The 13,340-nt window shown below is 42.4% G+C and overlaps 1 protein-coding gene across 1 annotated transcript in view; it reads left to right on the top strand.

Moving 5' to 3' along the window:
- PCNX2 (pecanex homolog 2) overlaps window positions 1-13,340 on the top strand; it is a 340,225-nt gene that overhangs the window by 237,013 nt on the left and 89,872 nt on the right. Inside the window, exon 23 of the mRNA XM_003797465.1 lies at window positions 8,303-8,411. Within this exon, the coding sequence (XP_003797513.1) occupies window positions 8,303-8,411 (109 nt within the window). The remainder of the gene's footprint in view (window positions 1-8,302; window positions 8,412-13,340) is intronic.

The raw sequence follows: 13,340 nt of genomic DNA, 5'->3' as shown, positions 1-13,340 counted from the left end.
CTGGCGCCTTAGCCGCTTGAGCCACAGGCGCCAAGCCACCATTGATATTCTTAACAGACATAGAAAAAGTGGACTAAAATTCATATAGAACCATGATAAGACCCAGAATAGCCAAAACAATACTGAGCAAAAAGAACAAAGCTGGTGGCATCACATTACTTGACTTCAAATTATACTGCAGATATGTAGTAACCAAAACATCATGGACTGGCATAAACACAGATACGTAGACCAATGGGACAAAACTGAGAACCAAGAAATAAATCTGTGTATTTTCAGTGAATTCATTTTTGACAGAAGCACCAAGAATATACAGTGAGGAAAGACAGTCTCTTCACAAAGCTATGTTGGAAAAACTGGATATCTGTATGAAGAATAAAGAAACTAGACCCCCATCTCTGACTGTATTAAAAACTAGTTCAAAATGAATTAAAGACTTAAATGTGAGACCCGAGACTCTGAAATACTAGAAGAAAACGCTAGGGACATCCTTCCAGACATTGATCTGCACAAATATTTCTTGAGTGAGAACTCAAAAGCCCAGACAACCAAAGCAAATATGGACAATTGTGATCACATCAAGCTAAAAAGCTTCTGTACAGCAAAGGAAACAATCAAGAAAGTGAAGAGACAATGTACAGAATGACAGAAAATGTTTGCAAATTATTCAGCTGACAGGGAATTAATAACCAGAATATATAAGGAACTCAACTCAATAGCAAAAAACAAAATCCAATTAATAATGGGAAAAGACATGAGTAGACATTTCTCAAAAGAAGACACACAAATAATCAACAGGTATATGAAAAAAACTATAATGAGATATCATTTTACCCTAGTTAAAATGGCTGGAATCAAAAAGAAAATAACATATGCTGTCAAGGATGGCAAGGAGAGGGAAAGAAAACAGTGTGCCCTCGTACTCTGTTGGTGGGATATGAATTAGCAGAGCCACAGTGGAAAACAGCCTGGAGGTTTCTCAAAAAACTAAACCTAGAACGACCATATGACTCAGTAATCCCACTGCAAAGCATATATCCAAAAGGAAAGCATATCTAAAGACACCTGCACTCTCATATTTTCTGCAGATTTAGTCACAATAGCCAAAATATGGAATCAACCTATGTGTCCATCAGCTGATGACTGGGTAAAGAAAATGTGGTATATGTACATGTGTATACACAATGGAATGTTATTCAGCCATAAAAATGAATGAAATCCTGTCATTCGTAGTAATATGTATGGAATCAGAGGACATCATGTTAAGCAAACTAAGCCGGGCCTGGAAACACAAACGACTCATGTTCTCTGTCATATGTGGGAGCTAAGAACATCGATCTCCCACATTCACTTTTGCAAGGAAGTTTTGTCATCCTCCACTACTGTTTGGGTTTGTTTCTTGGTTTTGCATTCTTGCCCTTCTGTAATGGTTTATGTTTAAATGTCCCTTCCCTGCATTAGGATGGCTTGAGGGTATGGTGTTTTGTAGATAAATAATTTTTATCTATTCCACAGCAGAGAAAAGGCAGTTTTTTTGCTTTTTTCCACCACTGGACATTTACTCTTTGTGGACATGGATGCCCTTCAAGTCTATGGAAACCCAGATGCCCAGCTCCTGGGACCCATATGCATGTCTTGGCCTCTTGGGTAGGCATGGTGTCAGTTCAGACTTACCACTCTTATTTTAAATGACTTCTTTGGTTCTGACTCTTGGGGTGTGGGGGGGGATTTTCTTCTAAGTTAACTATTAATTTAATGTTTTCTTACAACTTTTTAGGTTATTTATATTACTTTACAGTGAATGGTAGCTTTTAGTGTGACCATGCTTCATGAAGCCCATCAATATTCTGCAAAGCTGGCTCTGTGCTTATTTATCAGACTTCTTTTTTTTTTAGTATTTTTTTTTATTAAATCATAGCAGTGTATATTAATACTATCATGGGCTACAGTGTACTGTTTCTGTGTACAATTTGAAATACTTTCATCTAACTGGTTAATATAGCCTTCATGTCTTTTTCTTAGTTATTATGTAAGACATTTATATTCTACAATTAGAGAGATTCACATGTACCCTTATAGGATGAGCCATAGGCGTAATCCCACCAATCACCCTCCCTCCCCCTACCGTCCTCCCTCCTCTCCCCTCTCCCCATGTTCCTGGGCTAAAATTGGGTTATAGTTTTCCTATGAAAGGTATAATTAGTTTCATAGTAGGGCTGAGTACATTGGATACTTTTTCTTCCATTCTTGGGATACCTTGCTAAGAAGAATATTTTTCATCTCCATCCATGTAAACATGAAGGAGGTAAAGTCTCCATCAGACTTCTAATACATGTTGTTTACTGGGGTAGAATCTGCCTCTGGCCTGAAATTACTCTCATAATGAGTTATAACCACTGTCTGTGTATTTATTTATTTCATAAAATTCTAGCTCATCTATCAGTCACTATTTGAAAACCTTTATGCTTTAAATCTAATATCCTCAAATTGAATTATCATATTTTTCTGTTTTCAATTTGTTATTTTATGAAAGTGGTGATTTTCCCCTCCCAAAAGTGCTGCCCATATCGGCGATGTCCCTAGCTTTATTTTTTCCATTCTTTTCTGAGTATCTTCCTCCTTTCCGTATCACCTGCTGTACCTCAAAACGTTCTTTAGCTTCTCCCAGTTCCTTTGTCCCCGGCTTTTTTTTTTTTTTTTTTTGAGACAGAGCCTCAAGCTGTCCCCCTGGGTAGAGTGCTGTGGCTTCACTGCTCACAGCAACCTCCAACTCCTGGGCTCAAGCAAGTCTCCTGCCTCCGCCTCCCAAGTAGCTGGGACCACAGGCGCCCACCACAATGCCTGGCTATTTTTTGGTTGCAGCCATTATTGTTGTTTGGCGGGCCCGCGCTTCGAACCCGCCACCTTAGGTATATGTGGCTGGCGCCTTAGCTGCTTGAGCCACAGGCGCCGAGCCTGTCCCTGGCTTTTAATCCCTCAGCTGGGCTGCCTCCTGCATTCACTAATTTGGTTCCCCTAAGGCCCACACTTCTTGTCATCTTTTCTACCTTTGCTCTAAGCACTCCAGAGCCTCAGCTTTCTTACCCCTCTCTCCTTGGAACAGACCATTAGCCCAGCAGCCCCTTTCTGTGACTCCATTCAGCTCTGTAGGTGTCTTTAACTTCAAGTATCAGGAATCACACATCTAGCGTGAAGTTAACTGAAGCGCTGATCTTTCTGAGAAGGAAACTAGCTGGATCTGGCAACAAAATGCAAAAAATGGCAACCGGCAGAACTAATTTGGGAGATGGGTGTGGTTAGAAGAATAGAAGAAAAGGTGGTGATTAGGGTTCTATTTTAATCAAATGGAATAGCATATGCGCAGCCTCCTAAGACAATGCCCGTATTTAAGAGAGTTCACTAAATGGTCATCCACTCCATCAGGGTGAGGGGCACAGGAGGAGAGGGCCATGGGGAAGATGACACATACCTTATTGCAGAATGTATTTGCAGGGACATGTTTGGGGGTCACCATTATTTGGTGACATTTCTCTGAAGGTGGTTTGTGGATTTGCACAGATTGAGTTTCCTGGTTACAGCAGAGATGTAACAGCATGTCTATGCCTAATTGAAAAGCTATTTCGAAAATAGATCATCTGAAGTCAGAGTATTAATGATGTCGTTCCTCGGAAGACAGTCGGAATTATTCAATTGTGACTTTCTTTACCCATTGCCTAATCGTTTCAGTGGACAAGAACCAAATCATTTTGTTTTCTCTTTTAGTCATACTCCAGTAACTTGTAAATTTTATTATGCATTTAAATGGGACTAAGATGTAAGGTTTTGAAAGTAGAGCGTTGGGAGTGAGATAAGCATTATAAAAACAGAGACCTCAAACTGTCTACGATGCAGATGTGTAGCTAATCTAAATGAGATTTCTATTTAAAGTACTTGCATCCAAGCTTATACTGCACGTGGCCATGCCTATTGGAAAGGTGTTGGTGTGTCTATTTCCATTAAATCTTAGCTTATTGGTTTCATTAGTTTATACACAGTGGTCACTATGGTACATAAAATGCCTCTTCTGGGCCAGGCGCGGTGGCTCATATCTATAATCCTAGCACTCTGGGATGCCAAGGTGGATGGATTGCCTGAGCTCACGGGTTCAAGACCAGGCTGAGCCAGAGTGAGACCTCATCTCTAAAAACAGCCAGGCATTGTAGTGGGCACCTGTAGTCCTAGCTATTTAGGAGGCTGAGGCAAGAGAATCACTTAAGCCCAAGAGTTTGAGGTTGCTGTGAGCTATGATGCCTTGTCGTAGCAACAAAGTGAGACCGTGTCTCTAAAAAATAAAAGAAGAACATAAAATGCCTCTTCATGTACTTTTCTCAATGATCAATATTTAAGTTTCCATTGTGCTTAGAAATCACTGTTTGATACGCACACGTTTTTAGTTCTTTTACTTGATTCCATGCTTAAAAGAGAAGGGCAAAGTGTAAAGGAAAAATATGAAGTTTAATTCTTTCACCTGGATCATGCTTCTCCACACTTTAATGATCCGGATCAATCTTCCTGCAGTTGTGCATTCAGGCACTACAGTTCACCCAGCATCTGCCTGCTGAGATCCCTTGACTGTCACCAAACTTGTTGGGTGGTATCATATTTTACTAACTGAGCATTTATATTGAAAAAGGTTTCCCTCACTGTGCTCAGGGAAGAACAGAGACTGTAGCCGTATGTTTCAGGCCCAGGCTTGTCATCCTGCCTCTCTGCGGTCAGCAGGAGGCTGGGAGGAGGAGGATCTTCCTTAGCTGCTTTGTGTCAGGCAGCTCTTTTCAATTGCTGTAGTTCACAGATGGCCCATGACCTGAAGGAGGCATGATAAAAATATTCCTGGTTGGAGAATCCAGAACTTTGACCTCTGGTTTCAGATGGGCCAGTAATTTGCTGTCTGACCTTAACCAGTTCCCTTAACCTCTCTGAGCCTGGTTTCCTTCTCTAAAAAATGCGATGACCTGGATTTAGTTTCAGTTTGCGGGTGGAAGAGGGTTCTAAAATTACTAGATTGTGGCCAACACCTCCTCACAATAAGATATCCATTTGTCTTAACATTTGTTTATCAAAGCCTTCTGGAGCACTTCCGGGCACTGTCCTGAGTCCTTAATGAAGATGAAACTATTTTAATCCTCAGAAATCATATTGAGAGAAAGTACTATTATAATCCCTATTTAACAGATCAGAAATTTATGAACAGAGGTGAAGCTAGAATTCAAAGCCACACAGCATGCCCTTGAGTCCAGTCTCTTCAACATTGTTATATACTGGCGTCTGATCCATCTAGAACATCAGATTTTCTGGTGGGCTCTGTGGAAGAGCATTACATTCCTGTGTGGTGGAAGAACTGCAGCTATATGAAGAACTGACATTCAGGAGATCTAGTTCCTTCAGTGACTGAGAACAGCAGAGTCTTCTTTTATAAGCTTCATGTTGAAAATTTTTCACAAAGCATGTGTTTTATTCACAATATTCATTAACTAAACAACAACAACAAAAAGAATAGAGAAACTAGGAAAAGAACAAAGATACCTGAGACCCTGGCTGCAATGAGAGCTCCAGTGAGCTTGTGTTTGGCATCCTTAGATGTCCGATTACGGTTTTGCTTATGTGTAAACACAAGTTGCTGTGCTAAGCAAAAAATAATTATAATGGATTCATTTCATCATAATGCAGCCAAGTTTAACTTGTTAGTGTTTCAAACTTGCAGATGAAGCGTTCCCTGGGGCAGCCTGTCTGCCGGTAGGTGCTGTGCCTGACCTACTTACCGGCTTTTCGGAAGGTAGCTTCAGTGCCTCCCAGGGTAGAGTAATACACGGAAAACCCTGTAACTCTCCATAACTCATTCATTCTTAGGTCGTGCAGGGGGTCATCCAGCGCAGGAGGCAATCTCGTTCATGCTTGCAGTTTTCACCTAGGTATGAGTCAAAAATTAATTCTTAATGACTAAACTAAGCATTCTTAATGGTGGGGTGACTAGAGGATTTCACATCCAGAGGTATATCTGTTTGATACACTCTGGTGAAGTGTATGGAGGTGAGCAGGGGAGCCCCCAACCGCTTCTCAGGACTTCCTTTGTGGTAAGCTAGACGTCCTGGTGCTTTGTCAGCATAGTTGGTGCACCCCCCCTCTGGTTAGATGAATGGTAGTGATGCTGGCTTGTAAAGCAAATCATATCTCTTCACTGAGCGAGTCATGAGTTTGTGTCTGTGTTGGAACTCTCGGCATTTTGGTCTAAACACATCACCTGTTAACTGATAAAAAGTAAAGTTGTGGGAGAAAGATTCTATTTTATGTGAATCTACAAGTAGGGGCCTCAAGTTGGCATAGTGGAAAAAGATGCTGCTCTCTCAAGTGTCAGACCCCCAAAGGCTCTAGGTCCTGCCCAGTCCCATCCGGAATGGGTTCAAGGAGGCTCAAAGCAACCCAGGTTTACAGCTGGGCCTTTCTGAGGGAATTTGGACGCCAAGAGAGGGCAGCGCTCTGTAGTTGATGCAGTGAGCAGGAGAAAGGACAAGCGAACAGTTACAGCTAAACCAGACTCCCTGTTTCCGTTCCCAGAACTCGTTCCTGTAGAGCTCCTCCAGCGCAGTCCCGCCGTCTCCCTGCCTCCTCCTTTTTCCCTTTCTTTTTCTATCTCTCCTTTTGCCCTCCCCGCGCGCCCCGTTTGTTTCTTGCCCTCTCTTTCTCTCTCTCTCTTTCCCCCTTTCTCTCTCTCCTCCCTTCTCTTCTCACTGTCTGTAATTCTTCAGCCTTCACCTGAGACTCGCCTTAGCTTAGTGACTAGAGTCCCTCGTGGGCACGTTTAGCCCCCAGGGCGCCACATACAACCACGTGCCTTCCTAAGGACCGTGCGTTTGCTGTGGCTTCATCCTCATCTTCTGCAGCCTGTCCAACACTGTGCGTGGGACTGTACTTTAAAGTTTTTCTCTAGAATATTTGTGAGATAAGAAAAGCGAGATTTAGAGAGAGTTCTACTTAACCTCTCTTTTCCCTTACTATGTTTTCACAGAACAAATAAGAGTCACCTCATCTTTTGTTTCCAAAATCACAAGATTGGCTTTTTTCACTGAAGGGCTAAGACACCTTGATTCTCTGAACCTTTCCTCGACGCCTGGCTTCCCAGGCCTTGCCCGCTTTTCATCATGGTCTCCTGATGTTCTATATAATCTCTATTGAGCCTAATTAAAAATTCTGTGTTTTCTTCTCTATCCATATCCATGGCCTTGGCGAATGTATTTTACTGTCTCAGAGCTCTCCAGTGTAGGAGCAAACACATCATGAAGTTTCCATTACGGGTGAGGAGCGGCTGTGGGTTTGGGGAACCATTGCCGGGGATGCTGACTGAGTGTGTAGAGATGCCGCAGCTTGGCATCTGGGGCTCAGCAGAGTCTGCAGTCAGGGCAGTCCATCCTTCTCCATCCTTCCCTGCACATACGATGCCTGAATCTTCAACCCATTTCCCTTTAGTCCTCATCACTCCCCGGAACTCACTTCTTTTCCTGTGCTGGCCTGCCTAGCCACTGTGCTTTCACCTCCATTCTTGGCTTTCTAAAGCACTTTTTTTTTTTGGAGACAGAGCCTCAAGCTGTCCCCCTGGGTAGAGGGCTATGGCATCACAGCTCACAGCACCCTCCAACTCTTGGGCTCAAGCAAGCCTCCTGCCTCAGCCTCCCAAGTAGCTGGGACCACAGGCGCCCGCCACAATGCCCAGTAGCCGTCATTGTTGTTTGGCAGGCCCGGGCTGGATTCGAACCCGCCACCTTAGGTGTATGTGGCTGGCGCCTTAGCCACTTGAGCCACAGGCACCGAGCCTCTAAAGCACTTTGTAACTTGCAACTCAATACTGTGGAGTGTTTCTTTCTCCTGCAAGAGCTGCTGAAATGGGGAAATGAAGTGAATACACAAAACCTGAACAGTGTTAGTGCTGATGGGTTTTGGAATGAACTCTAAAAGACCCAGTAGGAAGGAGGGAAGACCAAGCTGTGGCTGTTCCTTTAAGAAAGCAAAGAGATGCATCGTACCAATAAGTTGAAATAATAAATCTGTTGGGATTAACCATGCAAGATTTCTCCCTATCAGCCTGTAGCTGTTTTAAAATAGTAAATGGCTGCCTTGCTTACGGGACAAAGGAAGGTAAGTATAAGAAATCAAACAATAGTGTCACTGACCTGTTCTAACTGTGAGACACGTCCTTCAAATGACCTCAACACAGTTACCACTGCTGTCCTTGTCCTCTCTGATAATCTTTCTTTTCTTCTGCTTTCAGCTCGGGGACCTGCTTCACAAGTTACAGTTCGTCATGACGTACGTGGCTCCTTGGCAGATGGCGTGGGGCTCTTCATTTCACGTGTTTGCTCAGCTCTTTGCAATCCCTCGTATCCTTTCTGCTTCTGTTTTCACCCCCAGGCTGAGATTCAAGGTTTTCATTGACCCCTGGCAATGAAAAGATTTTAGTCTTTAAGACTACATTCTAATCGGAACATGAGGAGGCACTTTGGATTCCCTTTAGACCTTACGATCTTTCTTAATTTTGACCTCTTCCTGCTTCTTAACGCATATTCAGGAGTCACTCTTATTTTTCTGATCTTTCCATTTCCCATGCCCAGATCTGTATGAAGATTATCCTGCCTTTTAAATGAAAAGTTATTGCTTAGATGATTGTTGACATGTGCAAAATAGTGCAAATCGATTTCCTGTCATTAAATATTGTGGATGGGGTTGATATGTTCAGTGTATTAGTATAGATGGCATATTATATATTCAAAAACTTGGAACTAGGTACAAAAAATTATCTAAATATTTTTGAAGATTAAAAAAATAAATTATGGTGTTGCATTTGTTATTACCCAAGAAGCCTCGATGTCCTTGTACAATTTAAAATATTCACATAATAGTGTTTTAATTTACTTCAAAATAAATTTGAGATGCCCCTTCTATAGATCATTCTGATGTAGATAACTAAATTTGTGTGCGTGTGTGTCATGCATGCCCCTGAGGGAAAGAGAGAGAATGAGAAAAAACACTCATGAAGAGAGGCATTAATTTAAAATTTTTGACTCAATTCAAATTTGGTGTCCAAGTTGCCCCTTTCCACTGGCTTTGTGCTTTTAACCCTGTGCTTCCCCAGAGGTGGTTTAAGAATTGCTGGCATCAGAATCTCTGGAGAAATGTGTTAAATAGGTAGATTGCTGGGCCCAGCTTATACTTTTAAAATCCAGTTTCATGGGGTAGGATTCTGGAATCCATCCCTTCACAAGATTCTTTGGTGATTCTTATACCCACTCACATATGTGAACTGTGGTTCGAAGCTCTGGCCCTCTGTGGTGACAATGACTGCTATTAGCTGGTTTAATGACCACTCATAGCTTTCTCCCGTATGAAATTTACATAAGGCTCATTAAGGTAATTCCTAAAAGAATCTCTCGGACCTGTGCGGGGAGGGAAACAGGCCTGGGACAATCGTTAAGTGATAATATATTCCAGATTTTTATAAATGGTCTACTCCAGGCTCATTTGTTTTTTGAAAAGCATCTTAACCATTGCCAGAGCTGGCCTCACAGTGCACATTGTGCTGTGTTCCTATTCTGAGACCTGCATCGATGTTTCTAAAGTTATGTGGCAGAACAAACTAAGGGGAAAAAATGTGCAAAAGCCTGGGCTTCGGCACCACCTTTCCCCTTTAACTGCAGTCATTTTCTGTAATGCCAGTAATTTTAGTTTTTCTAAACAGAGTCCTTTGAAACAAAGACAGTGGTGTGAAATATTAAGGTGATTTTTATTTATTCCTGACATGCCTAAGGTTTCCTGTCTAGAATTTAAATTATGTCCGTTCCATAGAATAACTACATTAAGACAGATTTGTGTCTTAGAAGTAACACTAAAAATTTAGAACTTGAAGTTGTGATTCCCAGTTTTGTCCTAATTTTGGACTTACCTCTGTCTGCAGCATCTCTTGTCGCTGTCTACACCTTGTTAGGTGAAATCAGGAGTACTAATTACTCCTTGTAGTTCCACAGCTGAATTGAGACTGGGGAGCCGTATCTTTCCGTGACCTGCCCTGGTGTGCACCGTGGGTTCATACACACACGCATCATATCTGGCACTTTCTATGCCCTATCAGAAGAAAAGCAGCCTTAAGATTTATCCCAATTTGCACACAGTGCACATTAAGTCTAAGTACTTTTAGGATGTGTAGATTCATTCTCTTACGAAATTGAAACTTTTGAAATGTAGATTTTATTGGGCAATTAGAGCACTGAATTGGTCCCCTTGCTTCATTCCTGAAACTGGCTGTCAGTGACACCGGCTTCCTCCCCTTCTGCTAAGATATGGAGCCGACAGGGGAGGCTGGCTACTGTCATTGTGTTATGAGTGACAAGATCTTCACAGCTCTCCCCAGATATCTCTCAGCCTTCCATACTTGTAAAGATAGATATTTGCTACTTGGAGGCCAGCATTATATTGTTCAGAATATACAGAGATAAATCGTTGAGGAAACTGGATACATATGCCACCCAGATGAACCTATCAAGTTACTAAATGTCAGCCCTGGGCCTTGACTAATTTTGAAATGTTAATTATTTTATAACTCTATTAAGAAGCCGTGGGCACCATCAACATTGAGAAGGGACTAATTTGCTCTGTTTGGGGATTGAATTAGCTTTCAGGCCAGCCGGGCACTGTTTGTAAATTGCTTTTTCCAGGACACCCGTGCTTTCTCTCTTTGCAGCTGTTGGCTTTTGAGCTTGTACTCTCCGGGGGAAGTTGAGAATGCTTACCCTTGTAGTGTGTGTACAGACCACGCGAGACTGTTGTCGTCTAGGAATTAGACAGACTTAGCCAGATGATCTCTGTTAAACCTGTATATTGAGAAGGCTGCTTCCAAGTTGGTACATCCTTTTAAGCCCCTAAATGAATTTTTTTTATTCTTAACTTTGATGTTTTAATTGTAAACGTGTTTTTAAATGAGTCACCATCTACCTCTTTGGCTAACCTCTTGGCTGCTTTTTTGGAAAGAATAAAGAGAGCTTTGGATGCCCACTGGCCTTAGGAGTCCCTATTTCTTGGTACCACCTTACTAGTAGTGGTGACAGCCTTTCATGCTTTCCCAGGGTTTCTTTTATTTCCTTATTGATTTCCCCCCAATACAATATCCTCTCTATTCACTTCGGCTCCCCCTCTAAACTGTTGAACTTTCTTTCCTTTTCCACCACACTGAGGTTCATTATTAGGCTGGTGTTAGTTTTCTCACTTCCTAATTTCTAGATAATTGTTTTTGGCATGTAAGAAATGTACAACACAATCTTTGAGGAAATTTTAGAATGAAAAAGAAGAGCAATACCAGTGCCTGCTGCCCCGCACCCAGTCCCGACTCCTCTTGGTTTTGTCCTGGGTCCACTGTGAGCCCCAGAGCATCCTTCGTTCTCTGGAGCGAGGATTCACCTCCTCCCCGGCAGAGCAGGGAGAACGTGTGTGACTGATGTGACTCTGCTCTCTAGTATCCTTCTTGATACCTTTACTCAGTGACTTCTCCCATGCAATTCCTGCTTCTTCCAGTGACAAGAGGCACAGCTAATGTGTTGTCTTTTGTGGTAGATGTAGTCGAGTATTTTCAACTTTCAGAAGAGAAAACTGATGGGCGATGATGGCTGTCGCAACAGCACACTGTTCCCTGCTGCTCTATTTGAACCTAGGTCAAAGTAAAAAAGAATTGGTTTGAAATTGCAGCAAATAGAGATCTTTTTGATACCTAAACATGTCTACCCTGGAATGGATTATTAATGGAGGATGTGGCATTTCACTCCTGAAAATGTCTAGGAGTAAACAGAAAAGCAAAGGCATAGTCACTCCTGATGCAAAAATCTGACCTTAAATCTATGAAAATACAGGGTGTCCGTAAAGTTCATGTGCAATTTAAAATAGTTGTCTGTAAAACTATTAAAATAGTTGTCTCTTTTAAATTGCACATGAACTTTATGGACACCTCTATATAGCAAAGTGTGGACAGCACAAACTTCACTCCCTTTTCTATAATTTACATTTAAATGGGGCCACTAAGGGACCCTTTCTCCATCCCCATCCTACTGCACAGTTTGCTTTATGCTCTATTAAGGTGCCTGGAAGCCGGAGTTACTTCTCCGTTGTTGATAATGAGGTGCCAGGTCTTCCTCTCTGGGCTGAACATCCTTTCTTACTCTGTGTCAGAACTTTCTGAACATCAGCTACAGAGATAAGACCTCTAGCAAGAGAGTTGCAACCATCACCCCCTTCCAGGAAGGAAGATGAACAGGAGCAGGTCAGGTCAGCTCTGTGGTAGAGGATCTGAGCCCGCCTCCCCTAAGGTCAGGAAGGCGTGCACCTGTGGGGCCCGGGCAGCTGTCCTCTGCAGCCCACAGACTCTGGCTTCAGTTCTCTCTCGCTTTCCAACCACAGGCTCCTCACTACCCCTGCACCAAGGAGGGGGGCATGATTGGCAGCTGCATGTCTCTAATGCTGGAAGGAGACGAGAAGGACCCACCTACTCAGAGAACCACCACTCTGCCCCCTTCCCTGGGTTGCCAGAGACTCACTGGGCTTAGGCCAACAGCGACAGCCACACAAAGTTTAACATTGAGAGGTTACGTCTGGGTCAACCAGGCTGTGTGAAACTGAGGCAAACTCATCTAAGAGTGCTAATGAGGAACCGTGGTCCATGGAACACTGCGACTTGATGCGTAGATGTTCCTGGTTATAAACCAGACATAAACTGAGCCATTGGCGTTCAAAGCATGACATGTACAGAGGGTTCCCAAAAATGTATACACATTGTAAGAAAGGAAGAATCTGTCTGAAAGTTGTGATACTCAACATATACCAGTAAGGAAAGATGAACACAAGTCACGTTGAGCACCTCCCACAACTGCAGAGGTCAAGTGTGACTTGAGAATAACAAATTTAGTACAGTGTTTCCCTTAAAACATTCACTGCTTCTGGGAACCGTTCCTCTGTGTGTATATATGTAATATGTATACACACACACATGCATTTGGATAATGAGAAAAGATTCTTTGAGAAACAGAAGTGTAATTTAATTATTTATAAGGCAACTTTGTGCTTTAGTGAATGTACCACGGTGTTTTGTTCAGCTAATGATACTTTAGTGGAAAGAAACTGTTCTTTTCAATCCTTAAATATTATATCTTTGCCGTGACTCCTACTCAGACCACTGGGATTTTTATGAGGATTACCTGGTTTTCATAGGGGTGGAGTGAGACCTAGCAGGGTACTACTGAAAGATTTCTATTTCTAAATCTCTATGTAGTGAG

Source organism: Otolemur garnettii, unplaced genomic scaffold, assembly GCF_000181295.1.
Source record: "Otolemur garnettii isolate 467f Iridium unplaced genomic scaffold, OtoGar3 scaffold00116, whole genome shotgun sequence".
Classification (NCBI taxonomy): Eukaryota; Metazoa; Chordata; class Mammalia; order Primates; family Galagidae; genus Otolemur; species Otolemur garnettii.
This window is presented reverse-complemented; position numbering and strand designations above follow the sequence as displayed.